Source organism: Sorex fumeus, unplaced genomic scaffold (assembly GCF_029834395.1).
Source record: "Sorex fumeus unplaced genomic scaffold, SorFum_2.1 ptg000037l, whole genome shotgun sequence".
Taxonomy (NCBI): Eukaryota; Metazoa; Chordata; class Mammalia; order Eulipotyphla; family Soricidae; genus Sorex; species Sorex fumeus.
This window is the reverse complement of record NW_026606094.1, coordinates 5,311,962-5,337,730: the sequence shown is the minus strand read 5'-3', so window position 1 is coordinate 5,337,730 and position 25,769 is coordinate 5,311,962. Positions and strand designations below refer to the sequence as shown.

The 25,769-nt window shown below is 38.1% G+C and overlaps 1 protein-coding gene across 2 annotated transcripts in view; it reads right to left on the bottom strand.

The window, feature by feature from the left end:
• Window positions 1-612: 612 nt before the first annotated feature.
• POT1 (protection of telomeres 1) overlaps window positions 613-25,769 on the bottom strand; it is a 90,192-nt gene continuing 65,035 nt past the window's right edge. For both annotated transcript variants that reach the window (XM_056118315.1, XM_056118316.1), the window contains 5 exons: window positions 21,997-22,132; window positions 10,059-10,147; window positions 6,772-6,863; window positions 2,573-2,678; window positions 613-818 (listed from right to left, as the gene is read on the bottom strand). In XM_056118315.1, the coding sequence (XP_055974290.1) occupies window positions 706-818; window positions 2,573-2,678; window positions 6,772-6,863; window positions 10,059-10,147; window positions 21,997-22,132 (536 nt within the window). In that variant the 3' untranslated portion in view covers window positions 613-705. The remainder of the gene's footprint in view (window positions 819-2,572; window positions 2,679-6,771; window positions 6,864-10,058; window positions 10,148-21,996; window positions 22,133-25,769) is intronic.

The window sequence follows — 25,769 nt, the reverse complement described above, 5'->3', positions numbered from 1 at the left end:
ACTTGCTTTTTCATTTTTTTTTTTTTGAAACAGGGTAGGGAAGGGGATTGGAGAGATAGTTCAGCCAATAGGGTGCTTGCCTTGCACGTGGCTAACCCAAGTTCCTTCCCCAGTATCGCATATGGTTCACCCAAAGCACCACCCTTTGTAATTTCTCAGTGCTGAGTCAGGAATAACCCTTGAGCATCAGTGGATGTGAGCCCTCAAAAAAAAAAAAAAAACAAAAAAAACAAGAAACCAACCCCCAAAAATCACTTTTTAAAGTTCAATGTTAGCTCACTGACAACCATCAACTACTTAAGAAATGTTTTAGCAGATACTCATATAAAAACACAGCAAATAAAACCAGAAAATGCTACATACTTGCTATCAATAAAAGCTAAACATTTAAGCCAAGGGTGTTTTCTATTCCCACACTCACAATACCATCATTATTGCTGAATTGCTACCTCCTCACCCTCCCACCTCCCAAAAGGACCAAAAGAAGCTCAACAAAGGTTAGTGGTTAGCAGAGAAATCAGAGACTGACATACTGGAAAAGTGATAGGAAAGGCATTTTCAAGTTCAGAGTAACAAAAAAGCTCCCCACCAGGTAGGAATGCGAACAAAATGAAGCAAACTCCATATTTTATAGCAATCATATAAAATTTAATGTTCCCTAAAATGACGGTGTTTTACAAATGCAAAGTGAAATGGCTATAAATATTATATGACATCATCGGCAACTGTCGTGTCAAAAATCTGATAGCAAATTTGCTGTTCCGATCCACTTGTGACATTATATGACTTGATGAAGCACTCCAACCATGGATATCCATCTATAAGTCAGAGAGAAAATGTTATTTACCCATTAAAATCAAGTAAATAATTGACATATGGAGGTTAGCAAGAAAAATGAGCCTATTTAATTTAGATTGAAATGTGAATAAAAACACTTAGGAAACTTAACAAGTATCATTACCAATATTCATTGAGTTTCTACTATTTTTCAGCAAGTCTGACTAATTTTTGGTTTTCAGTACTACCACCCTTGGCTGCAAAGAAAGTGAACCTGAAATTTAAATCAATTTAAACTGTCCAACTAAAGGTTCCCCAAACACCAGGCTAACAGTGTTAACAATTTCAGCAGTGGTAAATACCATTTCTAAACTTAGGTCAAGACCATAGTAAATCGATTTATAATTTCCAGAAAGTTTTCTTAACGTTTTTCGATTTGGGGACATTTAATACAGTGGTCAATATCGACAGAGTCAGAATGGGGTCTCTAAGCATCAGCCAGAATGATCCCTCCTGGAAAAAGCTTGGAACAGTGCTGAGAGTGACCAAAAACAAACAAAAATGTCTACCAGGACTCTGCTTCCTGACATCGCCATTTTATTTCTGAAATCTATCCAAAAGAATTCAAACAACCTACAGAATTAAAACTGATATCACGGTAAAACAAAAGCACAGTAAAACTTTGCAGTGGTACAAAATCTATCATTTTGGAATTGTTATATATGTCTTAATTACTATGAGAAAATAAAAATAAAGCCTAACCAAAAAAAAAAAAAGGAAAAACATACGAGAGTTCAAGTGACAGCAGCTAAATCTGTAGCTGTTCAATTCTGTTCCTGATGAATAAAATGCTAGAATAGTCAGTGTTTTTTAAGCAAATTTTTTAGGCCACTCCTGACTATGCTCAGGGCTTACTCCTGGCATTGCTTGGGGGACTGGGTGTGATGAAAGTGATTAAACCCAGGCTGGTTGCAAATGGGGCGAGCGCCTTACTCACTACATTATCTCTCCAGCCCTGAGTCAAATTAGTTTTAAATGCTTTTCATCTGTAAGATTCAAGATGAATATAAAAATAGCAGCAAAAAGCTAGTGGCAAAGGGTGGTTACCAATATACTCTGACGTGTAGACCTGACTGAGGAATAAAATGTTATACAGAACACTGAAAGCTGGGGCTGGAGTGACAGAACAGCAGGTAGGGTGCTTGCCTTGCATGTGTATGACCCAGGTATGGTCCAAAAAGCCCTGCTAGGGTGATCACTGAATGCAGAGTCAGGAGTAAACCTTAAGCACCCCTGGGTGTGGCCCCAAAGCAGGGCAGTGGTAGAGAGAGAAAGAATACTGAAAGTTGTGGATGAAACTACATAAACTGGAAATATTTCTTGCAAAAATATGATCCCAGAGGGTCAGGGAGATAGTACAGTGGATCTCTGGCACTCTATATGGTCCCCTGAGCCCACCAAGAGTGATGCCTGAGGACAAAGTCAGGAGTAAGTCCTGAGCATAGCTGGGTGTGGCCACCAAATTGAACAAAAAAAATCCCAGTCGGGATTATTTCAACTAAAATGTTTGTACAAAATACAGCATCAAGTAGACTTTTATTAGACTTTCTACTATAAAATAATTGAAAATATTTTCATTTCAAAAATCGTACTTTATTTTATCCCTGCCACTATCTTCATCAAAAAACATCATTCAACCCCTCAGCAATGGATTTGGATTCAAATTTTAATTAGACATATACTAGTTCTATTTCAAGAAAAAGAATGAATGATATGGTTTAATTGGACTGCCTACCAAGTTTTCTTCCTGGGGGGCAAAACATATCCATGATCATATCCATACTTTGCTGAAGGTCATCACTCGTTAGGATTTCTGAGGCTGGGATCTGAAAGAATTTCTCCTTAAAAGAACAATGGAAGAAGGACTAGTTTTAATATCTTTTTAAAAACCAGAACCAATACAAAGTATGTTATCACTTAATTGCTCGAGCGGGCCCAGTAACGTCTCCATTGGAGACTTTGTTGTTACTGTGTCTGGCATATCAAATACTCTCGGTAGCTTGCCGGGCTCTCCGAGAGGGGCGGAGGAATCGAACTCGGGTCGACCATGTTGGCCACTTGTAAGGCGAACGCCCTACCCGCTGTGCTATCGCTCCAGGTATTTCACTCTATCAAGACTGTCACTGTCACTGTCACTGTCCTCCTATTGTTCATCGTTTTGCTCGAGCGGGCCCAGTAACGTCTTCATGTTGAGACTTGTTGTTACTGTGTTTGGCACATTGAATACGTCACAGGTAGCTTGCCAGGCTTTGCCGTGATGGTGAGATACTCTTGGTAGCTTGCCGGGCTCTCTGAGGGGCGTGGAGGAATCTAACCAGGCTTGGCTGGGCTGGCTGCTTGCAAGGCAAACGCTTTACCGCTGTGCAGGATAAATTATAGGATGCAACTTTGAAGTCCAACATTTTGGAGCCGTAGCTGGAGAGCAGTAACAGCGGGGAGGGCATTTGCCTTGCATGAAGCAGACCCAGGTTAAATCCCCCGCATCCCATATGGTCCTCCGAGCACCGCCAGGAGTTATTCCTGAGTGCAGAGCCAGGAATAACCCGAGCATTGCTGGGTGTGACCCAAGAAGCAAAAAAATAAAATAAAATTTTGGAGCCTGTGTCATGGTGGCAGACACGTGTTTTGCAGTTCTGGGTTTGAGTTCCATCATGGGGAAAATAAAAATGAGTAAGAGAAAATTTGCAATAAACTGACAAATCTAAAAAAGCCATTTACAACTTTAATGTAAAATCATAAGAACCTTACATATACTGCTATACAACCTACTCCAGAGCTAGCAATTCTTGATTTCCTTCAAAATTACGTAGTAGTAGCCTGCTGATCTTCTTAAGAACATAATTACAAATTAACATCTCTTTGGAATATTACACATATCATATAATTATCAAATAAAGCCAGAAAATAGGACGTGCTTTAAAAAAAAAGAAAAAACACGTTAACAGTACTATTTTTTAAAATTTGTCATTTTTTTACAACAAAACTCACATATAAGCAGATGTGAATGCATTTCAAACCTGAGTTGTTTAAGGTTTAACTGTATATATATATATATATATATTTATGTACATATATATAGTATATATACAGATATATATACCATAAATAAAGTTAATTGTTTTAACTTGTAATGAAAATGAAGTTTAGAAAATAATAAGGCTTCTATATACTTTCTATGTCTATAGAAAAAATATATCTAGGTTAAGGTTAGAAGGGGCTGGAGTGATAGCACAGCAGGTAGGATGTTTGCCTTGAATGCGGACGACATAGCCAACCTGAGTTCGATTCCTTTGCCTTCAATTCCTCCGCCCCTCTCAGAGTGTCCAGCAAGCTACCAAGAGTATCTCGCCCACACAGCAAAGACTGGCAAGCTACCCGTGACATGTTCAATATGCCAAGAACAAGTCTCACAATGTTACTGGGCCCACTAGAACAAATCGATGAGCAATGGGAGGACAGTGACAGCTAAGTTTAGAACAGTGTAACAGCCTCACCCACGAATGAACCCACAAAAAACCCAAGTATGCAGGACTCTGTGACTGAAAATTCTGGGTTCAACAGAACCGGAATGGGGATCCTCTGCTCGCATCCTCCTATTTCCAGCAACTCAGCAGTCAAGGCCATAAACCACCTATGGTTGGCACCAGAAAATCTCGTCATTGGCCACCATCCAGATCGCATGTCCTTCTCTCCCGGAAGGGAGCATATAATGACACACGCCATAACCATATTGCCAGACCCCCCACCAGGCTGTTTTATTTGCGGTGCCCAGGAGGGGGCCAGGTGAGACCCCTCCCTGTCCCAAGGGACCTAGCCCCAACAGCCAAAAATTTCCAGAACTCAACCACTGCCATGTTCATGGCTGCTCTCCACATGCTCCGGCCGAGTTTCACCCAGAAGTGAACATATTTCTGGACCACATGGCCACATTTGTGGCCGTGTCAAAACTCATACCTCACACCACTAATACTCCAAGAGCACACCACATATAATGGAGTTTAAAGTTGAAGGCAACCAATCTTAGAGGGAAATATTTTTTTATAGATACATTTTATGTGTGTGTGTGTGTGTCTGTGTCTGTGTGTGTATATGTATATCTATAAGCACACAAGACTCAACCATTGACAACATGTTAGTGACCTCTTATAGAAGAGCTTAATGGCCCCTGGTTTAAATACAATCTTCACACTTTTGTGCATGAAGGAAACTTTTTGGAAGCATTTTTACCTTTTTTTTTAAATATCAAACAATACACAATAAATTATTTCAGTTCTGCTTTGGGGCAGGGGTTTGGATTTGAGATGGAAACATCCAAAATGGTGGTGGGTTTGGTGTTCGAATACGGTATGTAATCAAATACTGTGAACTACTTTATAAAATAAAAAAAAAGGACTGAAGGACAGGAAAATGGTAATACATAATTTTCTCCTCATCAAGATTATTTAAGATTATACCTTTTATTTTTTTTAATTGAGTCACCGTGAGATACAGAGTTACAAAGCTGATTGTTATACAGTGTTCCAACACCCACCCCTCCACCACTGTACATTTCCCACCACCAAAGTCCCCAGTTTCCCTCCTGCCACCCTCCCTATAGACTATCTGTTTGGCAGGCATTCTCTCTCTCTCTCTCTCTCTCTCTCTCTCTCTCTCTCTCTCTCTCTTCTCTCTCTCCCCCCCCCCCCCCACTCTGACCCTCAGAACATTATGGTTTGGATTACAGATACTGAGAGATTATGTTTGTTTCTTTACCTGTTTTCAGCATGCAGTTCTTATCTGGAGTGATCATTTCCAACTATCTTTGTCATAGTGGTCCCTTATCTATCCCAACTGCTTTTTCCTCCAGCATTTGAGGTAGATACACTCCCAACTGGATCAATCCTCAAATACCCAAGGCAGTAGAAACAAGGGCCAGGAGATTGGTCCACAGTTGGAAGATTATACCTTCTTAAATGGAGAAAGGGGTTTTGCTTTCTCCATCATTTCTGTATATCTGTCACATAGAAAATTACCTGACAGCAGGTGCTCATTCAATACTATAATAAATAGGTCAATGAATTGTTTAAGTAGGAGGAATTTTTTGCTCCCAATCTAGACAAACTTTGTCTAGTTGGAGGAAAGCAGTTTTTGGGTAGAGACTTGAGCCTTTTAGTTTTAGTTTAGATTAGCCCACATGGGCTAAGCTAATCATCTCAACTTCAAGACAGAACCCCAAGATTAAATCTGGACATAACGGTTTGACTGAGCTTGCCTGGTTTACAATATTCCATTACTTACTTCATTTCATATTACTGACTGAAAAATAAACCTGTCTACTTGAACAGAGGAGGAGTACAATCAGAAGCTCCATTTAGAAAGTCTGAAAATTTCCTGGATTCTGCACTCTGATCTCTTCTCTTGGATGACTGCAATAAATATCCCTAAACTACAATTAAAAACTTGTAGTACATGCAGATCCTTTCTGCAAGATCCACAAGCTTTTTAATGACTTATTGAAACTAGGGGTAGTTTGCAGAAACTCGGAATTTTGTACCGTTATAAAAGGTTAGGGTAGTCTTGAGAATCCCCAAACTCAAAACTGGCAGAAATGAGAACAGTTCTCTGAATAGGTTCTCAGCTTCAATAATTACTTCCCTACTAATTTATTTCACTAATGTAAAAGTGAATTGCTGATAATCCTTAAGTGGAATGATTATGCCTCTGTCTTTAGAGTATCAAAAGATTCTCTTCTCAATTTCTTATTCCTCAAGTTTTCATTACTTGGATATAAAAAATTTATAGTGCTACATTGAAATAAATATATAATTTAAGAAAAATGTGCTTATATTTTATCTATTCTGTTCCCTTAAATCTTCTTACTGATAAGGCTGATGAATTAAAATTTGAAAATATAATGTTTTTACTGAAAATATCTTTAGTACATTTGTTACTTACAGAATCCATGAGATACGCCTCTAATACTCCTGTTCCATCATCAAAAGTAAATGTCATTACAAACACATGTTGGAGGGGCACAATACCAAGCACTAATGAAGAAAGAAGAAAAAAAGATCAAAACCTAGAAAAAAGATCAAACCCCATCAATCTACTGTTCTTTAAAATCAAAGTTAAATTTTTTATATGCTGATATATACCTGTCAAATTTGTTCCCTAAAACAACTCAATAGATTTTCTCCCTAATATTAGGTTCACTTAGCAAGGTTCATTTTGGAATATTACATGATACCTATATAGGGACACTGAATAATGAGTACACTGTAGCACTGTCCTCCTGTTGTTCATTGATTTCTCAAGTGGGCATCAGTAACATCTCCATTGTGAGATTTGTTACTGTTTTGGAATATAGAATACACCACTGGGAGCTTGCCAGGCTCTGTTGTGCAGGCAGGATACTCTCAGTAGCTTGCCAGGCTCTCCAAGAGAGATGGAAGAATCGAACCCGGGTCAGCCGTGTGCAAGGAAAATGCCCTACCTGCTCTGCTATTGTTCCAGGCCAGAATGAGTAAAGTTTTTTTTCAGATAAAATAATAATGTATCTTGAACTGGATGCTTAGACAAAATATATGAAAATATATTTAAGAAATACAAATTCAAAATTTGCTGACCTTTGTCCGCCAAAATTAGTAACAAGTCTCACAATGGACACGCTACTGGTGCCTGCTCGAGTAAATCGATGAACAACGATAGGACAGTGCTATTAAAGACAAAGTTTAGATACTAGAGAAGTCAGGGAGATAGCACAAAGAGTTGGGGTGCATACCTTGTATGAGAGAGCCCAGATTAAAACCAGCACTTTATGGCTCCCTGAGCAGTACCAGAGAGATCCCAAAACAGTGAAGTATAATTTTTGATCCCAAATCCAAAAATACAATAATTACAAATACCATTATGTTCTAAAAATTACAACATGCAGTTCAAGATTTTAGATCTATATGTATGTGTGTGCGTGTGTATACATATTTTAACATTTGTGTAAAGGTAAAGGTAAAGGCCCTCCCGTTGATCGTCGATTTGCTCGAGCAGGCCCAGTAACGTCTCCATTGGAGACTTTGTTGTTACTGTGTCTGGCATATCGAATACTCTCGGTAGCTTGCCGGGCTCTCCGAGAGGGGCAGAGGAATCGAACTCAGGTCGGCCATGTTGGCCGCTTGTAAGGCGAACGCCCTACCCGCTGTGCTATCGCTCCAGCCCATATTATATATATTTGTATCTATATTATTTCTATATTTGGGGGGCACAGTGGTTTGGGATACAACTGGTGGTGTTCAGGGTTTACTTCTGACTCAGTGGGCTAGTTCCTAGTAATGCTCATAGGACCATATGTGGTATCGGGGATGGAACTGGAATTAGCCATATGCAAGGCAAATGTATTACTCTCTATGCTATCTTTCTGGCTGCTGATATATATAGTTTTGCAACATATCTCTCCTCTTTGTACATAAGCAAAGTTATAACTTATTTTCTAAGAGTCCGTGACTTATTCAATATGCCAAAACACAGTAACAACAAGTCTCACAATGGAGATGATACTGGGCCCGCTCAAACAAATCAATGAATAACGGGAGGACAGTGCTACAGTGCTAAGAGACCCAACGAGTTGAATGGAACAAAATAATAGAATCACAGATTTTACACTTTGGTAAGATTAGAGGAAAAGCATATAATTCTAAATCATATAATTTAGTTAAAATGAACTTGAGCTATGTCTGAAAATGAAAGGATTTCCATATGTTTATAAAATGGTATATTATTATTATCCATAAGTGAAACTGTTATTTAAGGAAGACTAATTTTTAAGATGACAGAAAAAAAATAAATTATAGCATACGGAAATTGACGATACAGAGGAACTGATTTTTAAGGATTCAAGTGATTTCACTGCCTCATAACAATGAGTTAAAACCAAGAAAGATAAACATAAAACATACTATGAAAAACTATGTAAACAAAAAAAGAATTTCATTAGTAAGAGGCTAGGCAGGCTAAGTTTGATAAGCAAAAAGCTGAGGTGAAAATAACATGGGTTTCCAGAACACAGAGAAAAATAGGAGATAGTAGTCTTGAATAGCTGGCTTAAAGAGTAAGTAAACAAAACCAAAATATAGAAAATGAACATCAATGAGGTGAAATGTCAGGCTTACAGCTGCAGAAAACAGTTTTAGGGAAATAAAGGCTTTCTTATATATTCTGAATTGCCCAGACTACACTTAGAGCAGTATTTCCAGCTTTGAAAGGAGTATTGGAAAAACGGAATATTTACTGAGCAAGAGAAACAAAGCAGTAAAGTTGAAGGGAAGAACCAACATAAGGGGGTGGGGCGGGAATTCCTGCATGGAAAAAAAATAATAAAACACCCAAAGTAAGCTTGAAGGAGGTCTTTAAAAGTACAAAGCCTACTGACATTGTAGAAGACATGCTAATGTTAGTACATAGAACCTAGTCCATGTAAAAGTACAGGTAAACACATGTTGCTTCACTATTCAGAAGTGCAGACAAATGAAAGGGATGTGAACTTTTGCAATGCTATACCTGTTCTGAAAAGGCTTTAATCCAAGTTTGGCAACTACATTTAAGAATAAGATATTAAAAAGATGCTTATTCCAGCTAGAATTCTATGGGGCAAATTTTTAACAGATATATTTATAATTCTTTATATCCCAAGAGTAAAGAAAATGGCAAAAATTTCCAGAAACCAAACTAATGATTAATAATTAACACCAAAAAATTATATAAGTATAAGTGATGATTAAGATACTATTAGCATTGTAGCACTGTCGTCCCATTGTTCATCAATTTGCTTGAGCAGGCACCAGTAACATCTCCATTGTGAGACGTTGTTACTGTTTTTGGCATATCGAATATGCCACAGGGAGCTTGTAAGGCTCTGCTGTGCGGGCGGGATACTCTTGGTAACTTGCCGGGCTCTCTGAGGAGGACGGAAGAATCGAAACTGGGTTGGCCGTGTGCAAGGCAAACACCCTACTGGCTATGCTATCACTCCAGCCCAAGATATTATTAGACACCTAAAATTAAGTTTCTGAGTATTTTAAACATTTACATTTCTGTATTTCTATTTAAATCACTGTTAATAATTTTGCTAAAGACATCTAAACTTTAATTCAGCCTTTGTTCTGGTTGTACTATATTCACAAATACAAAAATATAATTGTTGGCATAACCTTTCATAGAGTTAAATTGTAGAGAATAAAAGAATACCTAACCTTCTGCCACAGAAGAAGGAGTCCACGATCGTTTATCAACAATGGAATTTAGGTTTTGTATTGGTTTCAAATTAGAACACCGTTGACATCTGAAATCAGCAAAGAAATATTTTAAATTGTGATAATTCATTATTAGAAACCAAGTATTAGAACTCATTTTTGCTATTCAGTCATACAATACAAACATTAAATCAAACAAAAATATAGTATCATATAATGTATATTACAAATATAATTATAAAAATCAGCTTTTTAGAATAGAATAAATTAAATAACAATGTTTATTTTGGTTCTTTGTTTGCTTTGGTATCAAACCCAAAGCTTTAGAGCTTACCCTATCTCTGCCCTCAGAGAACACTCCTAGTGGGGCTGGGGAAGGGGGAGACATAGGAAGGCAGGGACAGGGATCAAACCTGGGTTGGGTGCTGCAAGACAAGCACCTTACCCACTATATTACCTCTCTGGTTTCTTGCTTCCTCCTCCTTTTTTTAAAGCATTGTTTCAAATGAACAACAGTAAATTGGGAAAAAAAAAGAGTCAGGTTCTAGGTTCAGGTTAATTCCTTTATTCAGAATAATGAAGTTTTGGCTTTTAGAAATATAAAATGTCAAAGACAATATTTCATAAGGCCAAAAAAAAGAACATTTTTCTGCCCAAAGATGTCAGTACTAGCAAGATTTGGGAAAAGGACAAATAATGATTCTGGGATAATAAATGATGCATTCATTAAGCACATATTTAGACTTTCATAGTTTATAATACCTAATATAATTATTGTTTGTAACATAAATTGATTTAAAACTACACAGTATAATTAAGTTGCACATTATTTAGTGTAGGTGTTTTCTTTATGTATAGTACAAGTACAATTTATTTTACATAATCATAATGCTTAGGAGTTGTTATTAATAAAACACACCGAAGAAAAATGTAAATACACTTAGAAGTTTCACGCAGCTTCCTTTTCACTCACACTCTGGCTAAAAAATAGGCTAACTATATTAAGTCCTATACTCTTGCATCTTTAAAAGATGGAAGGAAACTTTTTAAGAGAATAAGATAATTCAATGAAAATTATTACTGTTTAAGACTGATATTCATTAACTTTAGATACTGATAAAGGAGTATACGTACTAAAAGTGATGAGTAAAAATTGAATAGCAAATTTATTTATTCCAAAGTAGCTCAGGAAGTTAAAAAAAGAAAATTAAAAATATTTTTATAAATCAAAAGAGAAAAGAATATAGTTGGTGCAAAAGGGGCATATAGGGCAGAAAAAATGAGTAAGTGCCAAAGGTAAAAATAAAATGAACTTGGACACTCACAAGTAAATCTCATAAGAGAAGCACAAGCTGTGCAGAAATACCTCCAGACTCCGCACCTGGCTGAGTCTCATCTGGGGTATCCCTCTGCCCCAACAGAGTCCCAGAAGGCAAAAACCCCCAGAACCGAATCGTTAACATGCTCACTGACAATCTCCACAGTCTCGGGACAAGCCTCATGCATAAGAATGTACCTCCTCAAAAACTCAGGTAGTGGGTTTTGTGACCAAAATCTCCAGGTTCTTATGGAGTAGGGAATGGGCAACCTCCCCCCATCTCCCTGTTCTTAAGGGAGCATGGCAATCATGTCCATAAACTGCCTCTGGTGCCATAGAATTTCATTAACAGCTATGTTCCAGAGACTCATAAATAAATCTCAGAAGAGAGCCACAAGCTGCAGAGGTGCCTTCTGACCCTAAAGTCACCAAAGCTCCAACTGTATAACCCTATTTAAAATTTCAGAATTCCTGGAGGGTATGGCTGCATTCCTGGTCATGTGACATCTCATACTCTACATCACTGATGTACAAAGAGTAGCACACCACATTTGATGGAGTGTAAAGCAGAAGACAACTGATCTCATCCTAATTTAAAAAAAAAATATAGCACAATAAGGCTTAACCTGTAAAAATATGTTAGTAATCTCTTATACAAGGGCTTAACAGTTCCAGGGTGAGACACAACAATCTTCACACACACTTTCCTTAAGAAAACTTTTTTGGATCATTTTTAGTGGGTTATTCATAACAAGCAATACAAAATAAATCATTTAGGATCTGCTTCGGGGCAGGCTGGGGGGGTGGTGTGAAAGATTGAAATAATGGTGGTGGGTAGGTGTAATGGTGGTGGAACTGGTGTTGGAATACTGAACGTAATAAATTATTGTGAACAACTTAAAAACCATAAAATTATATTAAAAAACGAAGTCTATCATAAGTAGTATTTTAAATTCATTTGTTTAAAAAACAATGAAAACCAAATTATAAGCATTCGATTACAAGATCAACTGAAATGTAAATACAAAAGAAACAGGAAAGCAACAAGATGAGAATCAGATACAAAGACACCAAACTGTTCTCAACCAAGCAAAAATTTCCTCTGGGTTTTTGTAACACATAAGTCCAACCCAGGTACAGTAAGAAAAACATGAGGGAATAGTAACCTTAAAGAAAAAAATCATGAAGCTACTGAGAATACATAATAGGCCTGGAAGATGAAATACTGAACCTGGATAAATCAGCAAAATTCCTTTAAAATATATAAAGCAAACATAACAAAAGGTCACAAGTCCACAGTTATGGAGTATATCAGAAACATGATGAAATGAGCAAAATAATAAAATTACAATGAAATGAGAAATTCTGAACATAAAAAATTGTCTAGAACATAAAGAATCATTTAAAACTATTCCATCCTGAACATTTTATTTTTATTTATTTTTTTATTTTTTATTATCTTTTTTTTATTAGTGAAACACCATGAGGTACAGTTATAGACTTATAAATTTTTGTGCTTGGGTTTCAGTTATACAATGATCAAGTACCCATCCCTCCACCAGTGCCCATCCTCCCCCACCACGGGTCCCAGCATCCCTCTCACCCCCTATTCCCCCCCCCGTCCCACCCTGCCGCTGTGGCAGGGCATTCCCCCTTGTTCTCTCTCTCTTCTTTTGGGTACTGTGTTTTGCCAGAGAGGCATTGAGTGGCAATCGTGTTTGGTCTATAGACTACTTTTAGCACGTCTCTCCCACCCTGGGAGGGTCTTCACAACACCCTTTCTTTGGTGCTCTCTTCTCTGAGCTTCCTTTTCACCTAGCACATGTGGCTGGCCTTCAAGTCATGGAGCAAAATTCCTGGTACCAATCTGAGCCATTCCTGGGTGTTAGTCTCCCGTTTTGTTGCTTTATGTTCCCCAGATGAATGCAATCTTTCTGTATCTATCCCGCTCTTTCTGACTCATTTCGCTTAACATGATACTTTCCATGTAGTACCACTTGTATGTAAATTTCATAACTTCATCTTTTCTAACAGCTACATAGTACTCCATTGTGTAAATGCACCAAAGTTTCTTTAACCACTCATCTGTTCTCGGGCAGTCAGTTTTTTTCCAGATTCTGGCTATTGTAAAGAGTGCTGCAATGAACAAACAATTGCAGATGTCACTTCGACTATACCTTTTTGCCTCTCTGGGATATATTCCCAGGAGTGCTATAGCTGGGTCAAATGGGAGATCAAATTCTAATTTTTTGAGAATCGTCCATACTCTTTTCCAAAAGGGTTGGACCAGCCTGCATTCCCACCAGCAGTGAAGGAGGGTCCCTTTCTTGCCACATCCGCGCCAGCCCCTGTTGCTTTTGTTCTTGTGGATGTGGGCCGGTCTCTGTGGTGTGAAATGATATCTCATTGTTGTTTTGATCTGCATCTTTCTGATGATTAGTGATGTAGAGCATTTTCTCATGTGCCTTTTTGCCATTTGGATTTCTTCTTTGTGAAAGTTTCTGTTCATTTCCTCGCCCCATTTTTTGATGGGGTTGGGTGATTTCTTCTTGTGGAGTTTAACCAGTACCTTGTATATCCTTGATATCAACCCCTTGTGGGATGTGTATTTGGTGCATATTCTTTCCCATACTGTAGGCTGTCTTTGTATTTTGGTCACTGTTTCTCTTGAGGTGCAGAAGCTTCTTAGTTTAAGATAGTCCCATTTGTCTATCTCTGTTTTCACTTGCTCGGCCAGTGGCGTGACATCTTTGAAGATACCATTAACTTCAATATCATGGAGAGTTTTGCCAACTTTGTCTTCAATAAACATTATGGATTCCGGTCTGATGTTGAGGTCATAAATCCATTTCGATCTTACTTTTGTGCATGGCGTAAAGCAGAGATCTGAGCCCACTTTTTTGCATGTAGCCATCCAGTTTTGCCAGCACAATTTATTAAAGAGTCTTTCCCTGCTCCATTTTACTTTTCTTACCCCCTTATTGAAGATTAGATGATTATATGTTTGGGAGGAGATGTCAGTATATTCAACTCTGTTCCACTGGTCTGCAACTCTGCCTTTGTTCCAGTACCATGCTGTTTTGATTATTACTGCTTTGTAGTAGAGCTTGAAGTTAGGTAGGTTGATTCCTCCCATTTTCTTTTTCCCAAGAATTGCTTTAGCTATTCGTGGGGGATTATTGTTCCCTATAAATTTTAGGAGTGTTTGCTCCATTTCTTTGAAGAATGTCATGGTTATCCTTATAGGGATTGCATTGAATTTGTACAGTGCCTTGGGAAGTATTGCCATTTTGACAATGTTGATTCTCCCCATCCATGAACAGGGGATATTTTTCCATTTCCTCGTGTCCTCTTTTATTTCCTGAAGTAGCGTTTTCTTTGTACAGATCTTTTACTTCCTTAGTTAAGGCGATTCCTAGGTACTTGATTTTCCTGGGCACAATTGTGAATGGAATTGTTTTCTTCATGTCACTTTCTTCTCTTTCACTATTTGCATATAGAAAAGCCATGGATTTTTGGGTATTGATTTTATAGCCTGCCACTTTACTATACAAGCCTATTGTTTTCTAGGAGTTTCTTGGTAGAGGTTTTAGGGTTCTCTAAGTATAGTATCATATCATCTGCGAATTGTGAGAGCTTGATTTCTTCCTTTCCTACCTGGATGCCCTTAATATCTTTTTCTTGCCTGATCGCTATTGCAAGTACTTCCAGTACTATATTGAACAGCAGTGGAGAGAGTGGGCATCCTTGTCTCGTCCCTGACCTTAGGGGGAAGGCTCTCAGTTTTTCCCCATTGAGGATGATGTTTGCTGTAGGTTTGTGGTAGATGGCTTTAACTATATTGAGGAAAGTCCCCTCTATTCCCATTTTGGCAAGAGTTTTCATCATGAATGGGCGCTGGATCTTGTCAAATGCTTTCTCTGCATCTATTGATATGATCATATGATTTTTATCTTTTCTTTTGTTGATATGATGGATTATGTTGATTTCTGAATGTTGAACCATCCTTGCATCCCTGGGATGAATACTACTTGGTCATGATGTATGATCCTTTTGATGAGTTGTTGAATTCTATTGGCTAGTATTTTGTTGAGAATCTTCGCATCCGTGTTCATCAGGGATATCGGCCTGTAGTTTTCTTTTCTTGTGGTGTCTTTGTTTCCTTTTGGTATTAGAGAGATATGGGCTTCATAGAAACTGTTTGGGAGAGTTTCCGTTTTTTCAATTTCCTGGAAAAGCTTGAGAGGAACTGGCAATAGGTCCGCTTTAAATGTTTGGAAAAATTCGCTAGTAAATCCATCTGGACCTGGGCTTTTGTTTTTGGGAAGACTTTTGATTACAGTTTCAATTTCCTTGATGTGAATAGGTCTATTCAGGTAATCTATATCTTCTTGATTCAGCTTTGGGAGATGATAGGAATCTAGGAATTTATCCATTACTTCTAGGTTCTCTTGTTTCGTGGCATACAGACTTTCAAAGTAGTCTCTGATGATCTCTTGAATTTCTTTAGTTTCTGTGGTGATATCCCCATTCTTATTTCTGATTCGATTTATTAAGGCTCTCTCTCTCTCTCTGTTTCTTTGTGAGTGTTGCTAGTGGTTTATCTATCTTATTTATTTTCTCGAAGAACCAGCTCTTGGTTTCATTGATCTTTCGGATTGTTTCTTTGTTTTCCATGTCGTTGATTTCTGCTCTAAGTTTTATGATCTCTTTCCTTCTGCCTGATTTAGGCTCTTTCTGTTGATCCTTTTCTAAGGTCTTGAGCTTTAGGTCAAGTTGTTTATGTGCATCGTTTCTACAGTCCTAAGATATGCTTGCAGAGCTATAAATTTTCCCCTTAATACAGCTTTCGCTGCATCCCATAGGTTCTGGTAGCTCGTGTCTTCATTCTCATTTGTTTCCAGGTATCTTTTGATTTCGTCCTTGACTTTGTTCTTGACCCACTCATTGTTCAGCATCGAGTTGTTTAATTTCCAGGTGTTTGATTTTGCTCTCTGTGTCAGTGTGTGATTCACTTCCATCCTCAGTGCATCATGGTCTGAAAAGATGGCTGATACTATTTCTATCTTCCTGATTCTGTTGAGGTATGTTTTGTGTCCTAGGATGTGGTCTATTTTGGAAAATGTTCCATGCGCACTGGAGAAGAATGTGTGTTCTTTCTTTTTGGGGTGTAAAGCCCTGTATAGGTCTATAAGCCCTATCTCTTCTATTTCTTCTTTCAAAGCCAATAATTCCTTGCTGGGTTTTGTTCTTGTTGATCTATCCAGAGTTGATAAGGCGATGTTGAAGTCTCCAAGTACTATTGTGTTGGCAGCGATGTCCTCCTTAAAATCTGTTAGCAGTTGTTTTAGATATTTAGCTGTTCCCTCATTTGGTGCGTATACATTTAAGAGTGTGATATCTTCCTGCTGTACGTATCCCCTGATGAAGAGAAAATAGCCTTCACTGTCCCTTCTAATCTTTTTCAATGTGAAATTAATGTTGTCGGATACTAGTATGGCCACCCCAGCTTTTTTGAAGGGGCTGTTTGCTTGCAGGATTGTTTTCCATCCTTTGACTTTGAGTCTGTGTTTGTTCTGGCTGTTGAGATGAGTTTCTTGTAGGCAGCAGAATGTTGGGTTCTGTCTCTGTATCCACTTTGCCACTCTGTGTCTCTTAAATGGTGAATTTAGACCATTGACGTTGAGAGAGAGTATGGTTATGGGGTTTTGTGTCATTTTCTGTGTGGGTGTGTTGTGGTTGAAGGATTTGTCTTGTCTTATAGTAGCCCCTTTAGTCCTTGCTAAGGTTTGGTTTTGAGTTTATGAAGTTCCTGAGCTGCTGTTTATCTAGAAAATAGTGTACTGTTCCTTCGATTTTGAGGGAGAGTTTAGCCGGATAGAGTATTCTTGGTGAAGCATTCATTTCAGTGAGTTTTTTGACTATATCTTGCACTGCCTTTGGGCTTGCAGGGTTTCCTCTGATAGGTCTGCTGTGAATCTAAGGGGTGCTCCTTTGTATGTGATTTCCTTCTTTGTCCTTGCTGCTTGCAGTATTGTGTCTCTATCGGCAGCATCGATCATTCTAACTATGATATGTCTTGGAATGATTTTGTTGGGGTCTCTTTTAGCTGGCACCCTTCGGGCTTCTTGAACCTGAATGGCTGCATTGCAGAGCTCTGGGAATTTTTCAGCAATGATTTGTCTGACGGTGTTTTTTTCATTGGGATTGTTTCCCTGAGCTTCAGGTAGTCCCATGATTCTAACGTTGTTCCTCTTGGAATCATCTGCTAGGACTCTGATTCTCTGTAAAGCTATTTTGAGGTCCCTTGCCACTGTTTGTTGTTGCGTGTTGGCTTGGCGCAGCTGATCTTCCAGCTCACTGATTCTCTCTTCAGCTGCGGTCATTCTATTTTTAAGAGAAGAAACTGAGTTTCTCATTTCATCTATAGAGTCTTTTCATCGTGACATTTCTGCTCTCATTTCTTCGTGTAATTTGTCGATTTTTTCTGTGGTGTTACTGGCTGTCTGTCTGACTGTTTCATTGAGTTGATTGAACATCTTGATGACTTCGTATCTGAATTCTATGTCAGAGAGGTCCCTTAGGTGAGCGGTATCGACAGAATGTTCTGGATTGTTTTTGTTGTCCTCCACTTGTGGTGGGTATTTTCTTTGTTTTTTCATATTGCTGAGTACGTTGGGGACTAAATTCCTTGGGAACTAGGTTCTTTAGAATGGATAAACAACCTGCGGCTGCATTAGCGGCCGCCGGCCAGAAAAAAACCATGCCCACTTCTGAAGTGACGCCCACTTCTGAAGAGGCCACAACTCTACAGAAAACTGGGTTTGAGATGAGATGGGTGCCACGTGAGGAGTGAAGAGGGGACGGCAGATGCTCACGGCTGCTTTTCTCCAGGCGTCTGCAGGGACGCCTGAGGACCCGAAGGGAGAGATGGAAGTCCCGGGGCCACACACCAGAGGCTGAGCTGACCTGGGTTTGAGATGAGATGGGCACCGCGTGAGGAGTGAAGAGGGGACGGCAGACGCTCACGACTGCTTTTCTCCAGGCCAAGACACCCACTTCTTCGCCAGCCTTTCAAGCTGCTGAAAGTGTATCTTCCTGCAAACTTAGCTCGTAGACGATCAAGAATCAGGGACGCTGTCTCATTTGCCAAGGCATCAAAAATCAGATGGGCTGGACTCGTAATGAGATTTGGAGATGACTGCTGGACTAGAGCCGTTACTGACTGGATTCCACAGGATGTCAAAAGACCGTGTGGCCGCCCACCTACCAGATGGTCAGACTTCTTCATCAAGATCCTGAACGATTGGTTTGAGGCTCTTCATGTTCTGTTTATATCCCTGAAACCAGATTCATCCTCTTGCCACTCTTACTTGTTTCATTCTTTTAAGATGAGTTTCATTCTATGAGAGTTTAGTAGAGTACTTCGCACAGGCTCAAATAAAGTTTATACTTATTTCAGTTTGATTTATTTACTTCAAGAGTAAATTATGTATCACTGTGCTCCTTTGGGGAATGTACAAAGATTCAGAAACATATTCCTTTGCTCTATTTACTCCAGGAACATTTCCCCTAACTAAATGACAAAGTAAGTAGGAAAGAAACAACATTTTATTTTTAAGTAAAAAAGCTAACTATACAATAGATAAGCGATCTGAAAATGCCTATTATAGGATAGCACAAAACTACCCAAATCTCAAAGAATCATTATAAGCCGCACCATGTTGTCTGGCTGTAAAGTGATCTAACTAAAATATAAACAATGAACACCTAAACTGTTTGTGTGAAATATTTTAATATGCAGCTAAGTAATTCATGGGCCAAAGAAGAAACCATAAGGAAACTATGAAACATTTAGAAATGAAGAAAAATCACCACATATAAGATTTTATATTAAAGCTAAAGCAATCGTCTTGGGGAAAACTATAGACTTGGCAATGAATATTTATTCAAATTAATGTTAAGGGATCTAAGCATTCAGTTAAAAATCTTGAAAAAGGAAAACTAAATAACGTAAAATAAGAAAACTAAAAAAAGCACAATAGAAAAGGGCTGGATGGCAGGTCCACATACAGATTGAAATTTGATTCAGGCAGTGCCCCAAACACTAGTGGGTGTAGTCCTGGTCACCTCAGCACTTCATGGCCTGAGAATTGAACTCACTAGACCTCACAGAATGACAAATTCTGCTGGAACTGAACCTCCCCGCCGGGCCCCCAGGGTGCTGCTTTGGAGTCTGGCACCCCTCTAACCCCCACAAGGGAATAAATACTTCTCCAGAAAATTTTCATTATTAAAACAGTCAAAATGAATTCTATTAAGCTTTATATCCAGAAATCTAATTGAAATTCTGTAAAATTCTTGTTTTACAAAACATTTTGAGGTGCTGTATAGAGTACAGGGGGGAGTACGGCTTATCTTGTACTGCTTACTCTGGTTGGATTCCCTGGTATATCGTACGGTCCCCTGAGCAATCCCAGGAGTGATTCCTGAGTTCAGAGCCAGGAGAAAGCACTAAACACCACCAGCTGTGGCTATGACACAAAAAGCAACCAACATTTTTAATATGCATAACTATACTAATATTTTTAAAATGGTAAAACCAAACAACAGATAAAAATGTCACGCCTTCTTGAGTTTCTGTAATGTAACTAATAAAAGATTTGTACCTAATATGGGAAAAAGCTTTATAATCAGATACACACACACACACACACACACACACACACACACACACGACCAGAAACTCACTTTTAGTTTAAGTTCATTAGTCATCTATTCCATTCATTTGACAACTCATCAGAGGAGCAAGTTTAAAAATTAGAAATTAAAATTTTAAACACTGCTGATCAGCCCATAAAATGTTTCAAGCATGGATTGGATAATCGATGTTCCAATCAGTGATAATTTTGCTCGGAAACACAAAACTTGCACACTGCACAATAGAGTAACTCAAATGATAGTTGAATACCTTGCAGCAGTTACTTTCAAAGTTTTGGGTAAGAGAACTCATAGTAAGAAATTCACTTTATATCATGATCCAGTATGTATACAGAAATGCAGAACAGAAACATTCAGGAAAGAACACTGATCTTACTATGTAAAATGATCTCTCTTAACCCTTGTTTCATCACATTTTATACTTTACACCAGACCATTAAATAATAATACTGACTGCAATACACTTAACTGAAACAGTTTAACTAAAACACACAAAATAATATGCTATACTCCCTGAAAACTTATACATATATCATGTGAAAACATAAGAGCATTAATAAGAATTAACTCCCAGTTTCGGAAAGTCTCTATCTGAGAAGGAAAAGAAAGAGGAGGCTGTTGAGAAAGTATTCTTTTTTCTTGTGGTGTTGGGAATCAAATCCAGTGCTTCACGGATGCAAGTATTATCCCACCTAGCCAGACCTGGTGTACCTTATCCATGCATCTGTAAAATTTTATTTTGACATTTTAAAATTTTATTTTAAAGCAGAATAAAAACCTGAAAAAATATACAAAGATGTCGACATCTATTAAGTCTAAGTGGAGTGTACATAATTGCTTATAATGTATTTTTTTATAATTATCAGTAGGAATAATTATTTATTACAATGAAACATTTTTAATCAGCAAAAGATAAACTCTTGCTGATAAAATTCAAAGTAATGGAATATACAAGCATCTTAAATTCTAATATTTCAGGCTATACTGATCAGAAATGTGTAAAGCCTAGACAATATTTGCACTTGGACCTCAATTAAGTGAAGAATATTTCTAAAAACTTATGAATTTTCTGCTTCAAAACTAGTAATTAATAAGAGGGCAAGAAGGAGAAAAGAGAGAAAAAAAGAAAAAACAAATGTGAATGAGAATGCAAACAAAGAAAAAACAATCTAGTGATTTACTGAAAGAAAAGGCTCAATGAAACTTTATTTTTTATCTAATTTATAAATAAGCCATGATAAAGTGAGTATGAGATGATGCATCCGATGAGAAAAAATGTTGCTGGGACACAAGATTTAACTCTACAAAAATAGCTTTATTTCTTAACTGAAACCAGTATTTACACTTTATAACAAGGAGTAACACTTGCTACCTTATTTAGGAGTAGGAAAGAGAAACATGGCATGACAAAGCACATTTTATAATCCTAAGATTTCTCTAAGCAGAAGACTTACTGAATCAACAACCAGAAGCAAAGAATATTTATTATATCTTCACTGATTCTTTCAAAATGCAAATAAATCTTTCTAGGGGTCAGAGGGGATAATATAGTAGGCAAGGTATTTGCCTTGCACCTGAACCAGTCATATTTTATCCCTGGCACCATATAAGGTCCACCTGACACTTGCCAGAAGTGATCCCTGAGCTCAGAGCCAGGAGTTAGCCCTGAGCACTGCTGGGTGTGACCCCATAAAACAAAACAAACAAATTAACAGATTTTCCCATCTCTAATGTATTCTATTAAGCTTCCAAATTCTCAGTAGTTAACTCATCTGTAATTTACAGCATAAAATTCTTAACTCACTCACTTAACTTTTATTGCTAGGCAGTTCTAGAATAATCCTAAAATTATTCTTAGATGACATTTAACTCCCCAAATTCCCATAACTGAAAACATACCCATAGTGATGTGTTTTTCCTTGTATGAGGAACGGTGCCGAAAGGTTGAGGAGTTCTAGGTCTTCGGGGCCAGATTTCACAGGAATTACACTATGGAACTTGTTTGAGAGGTTGATGATTTCACGGAATGTGCCACCTATTAAAGGACAAAAATAAACTGTCGTGTAGCAGAACCGTAATGTAGGTAAAATGAAGCACATGATACACTCAGATTTAATTCATCACTTAAATCAGTGAGATTATTACAGAGAATAATAATAATTTGTAAACTTAAGAGTCCTACACTTTGGGAAAGAAGAGCTAATAGGCAAGAATGCTGAGACCAGCAAAAGAAAAGAGTTGCAGAAACTGAAGATAGTACAGTGGGTAAGGCACCCAGCTTTCATCTGTGGCACTACATATGGTTCCATAAGCACTGCCAGGAGGGATGCCTAAGTGCAGAGCCAGGAGTAAGCCCTGAGCACTCCTGGGCAGTGTCCAAAGATCAAAAACAAAAACAACCTCAAACACCCTCTAATATTCATTATGTATGAAAATATTACCAATATTCAAATATTCTCTATGTATGTATTCTTAAAAGCTGCATACGTAACCCAGAGCTCAGAATCTGTTGTGGAGAATGCTATATAGCCTATTAAGCTGACCCCACAAACTACAAAAACACTGCAGTGCATCCACCAGTATTCAGCAACAAAGTTTATCCTCAAAAATAGCTAATGATACACGAAGGGGCCCTGGCAAGCATCCTGGTGGTCACTTTCATTTGTTTGTCCAGCACTGTGTAGTACTTGAGATGGGCAAGTCATGTAAACTTTTGGTGTACTAGTTTCAGTTTCTTGTTTTGAAAAACTGTTAAAATAATGTCACTCCATAAGCTGCTCATAAAGATAAAAAGAGTTAATATATATAAAGCACTCAGAGCAGTGTACGACAACTATTTCCATGGTTGCTATTGTCACTGTTAGATTTTTACTCACTGCAGGCTCTTAAAATCAAGTCTGATGAGATGAGACACTGCAATATACCTATTGCCTAAGTGACTGCCTGGCATACAGTAGGCACTCAATAATGTGTTAAATAAATGAACTTGTGCCAATGAGTACATTAAAAAATGCATTTGTTTGGTATAAATCCACAGTGGGACAGTAGATAGCCATAAGAAAAATAAATATTGCCATTTGTTACAATTTAGATGGAAGGGAAAGAATTATGGTAAATAAAATGTCAGAAAAGACAAATCCTGATGATTTTACTTATGTGAAATATCAAGGAATAAAGCAAATGAACAGATGGAAAAAAAATTCCTTTAGTTGAAATCATACAATTTACTTCAACATGAATGGAACTGGAGGGTACAATTTTAAGCAAAGCAAGTCAGAAGAAGAGAGCAAATATCGGATGATCTTACTTATATAGAATACCAAGACAATGGGCTGGAGCAGTAGCACAGTGAGTAGGGCATTTGCCTTGCACGTGGCTGATCCAGGTTCGATTCCTCCATCTTTCTTGGAGAGCCCAGCAAGCTACCAAGAGTATCCCTCCCGCATGGCAGAACCTGGCAAGCTCCCCACAGCATATTCAATATGTCAAAAACATTAACAACAAGTCTCCAATGGAGACGTTACTGGTGCCTGCTCGAGCAAATCGATGAACAATGGGAAGACAGAGCTACAGTGCTACCAGACAATGGACTGCAAGGTATCAAAGGTGGAGAGACCTAAATTACCCTAAAACTTAGATTACAGCAATGTGAAGGACAAAGAAAGAAAGAAACTGAGGGGGGGAGTAAGAGGAGGCAGATGAGATATAATAGGGGTCAGGGGTGGGCCCTGGGCATAAAGGTGGTATAGAGGTAATTATTTACAAAATGAACAATTTGGAAAACATGAGATCTTAACTCCAGTAGACAAACTTGAATCGTTTCTGTCAAGGAGGCAGGCTGCAGGGTGGGAAGGAAGCTGAGGACATTAGTGGGGGGAGGTTGACACTGGTGGGGTTAGAACACTGTAAGCCTGAAACTCAACTATGAATAACTCTGGAAACTGTGGTGTCTTAATATTAAATTATATTAAAACCCTTTTGAACAACAAAATGAGGACTCCAGAGAGGGAAGGTTGGGCAAGAGGAATTGGAAGAGAGGGTCCAAAGGACAGTAGTAGAAGGACACTGGAACTTTGGTAGGGAGCAATGTGCAGCAACATATATCTGAAGCAGCGTGTCAATTCTAAGGCATAGAGTGCTGTAAACCAAAATTACCAAAATGCAAGATCCCTGCCTGCTGGACGCTCTGTCCAGCCCATTGTGTTCTATTAAAGCACTGATATATATGTGTAGCTAGGGAGCAGATACTTTCATCACTGTCACTGTCCTCCCGTTGTTCATCGATTTGCTCGAGCGGGCCCAGTAACGTCTCCATTGGAGACTTTGTTGTTACTGTGTTTGGCATATCGAATACTCTCGGTAGCTTGCCGGGCTCTCCGAGAGGGGCGGAGGAATCGAACTCGGGACGGCCATGTTGGCTGCGTGCAAGGCAAACGCCCTACCGCTGTGCTATCACTCCAGCACAGATACTTTCATATGCTGCTAAATACATAAATATATATATGCACATAGGGGGAATTTTACTGGAAAGAAATTGTGGCAATTTTTACTTCACTCCTTGTGCCCCCATCATTTTACTCTATCCAGGGCAGAGATAAATCTTATCACAGAGTTACTGTGTTGAAAAGATTGCCACAATTCAGCTTCACCAGTTACTACTTTTACTAGAAGAAATGAAACACCTCTGTGTTCCAGTTTTCTCAAAAGAGCATCATATGGGCTAGAGAGACAATACAGCGGTTAAGGTACTCGCCCTGCTGTGACCTACTCTGGTTTGATCCCTGGTACCACATATGGTCCCCCAAGCACAGGGTCAAGATTAGGCCTTGAGTATTACCTGGCCCACCCCCCCCAATAAAAAACAACAACAGTTTAAAATAGTCTTAACTGTGTAGGATTTCTGTGATAACGGAGGAAATTAATTATAATAGCTTCTGTTATACTATGAATATATTAAAACAAGAGATAGTCATAAACAAACTAATGTTTATATGTAAAAATACTTATGAACATCCAAACCTTTTTTCCAAAATTATGTATTACTTTTTTTTTTTTTGCTTTTTGGGGCACACCCGGCGATGCACAGGGGTTACTCATGCCTATGCACTCAGGAATTACTCCTGGTGGTACTCAGGGGACTATATGGGATGCTGGAAATCGAACCTGGGTTGGCTGTGTGCAAGGCAAACGCTTTACCCGGTATGCTATTGCTCCAGCCCCAATTATGTATTACTTTTACAAATAAAAAATGTCAGTAATAAAAATGGATTAGAATCCACTTAATAAAGATCAATTCTTTTAAAATAAAACTAAAATGTATCTAATAAAAATTAGAAATATTTCCCTTGGATTATAAAATACTATTAAAGAAGAAAAATCCCCGGAAAAATAAACTTTATGTTAAAATTTTTCAAAGTACAAAAAAAGGTGAAGAAAATATATAAATGACTCAACATTTTATTTTTTAAATTATATCATCTTTACTTGGTTTAGGTATCAATAGACATTTTTGGTTCTATTTTTATGAAACAACAGTGACATCCAGAGGCCAAATAGAGAAATTGCGCATAACAAACTCTTAAAATTATTACCTTGTTCAACAAACAGCTTGGTTCTGATTTAGACTATAAGATGATTAGTAAGAGGAATAAACACAAACACTTGACTCACTG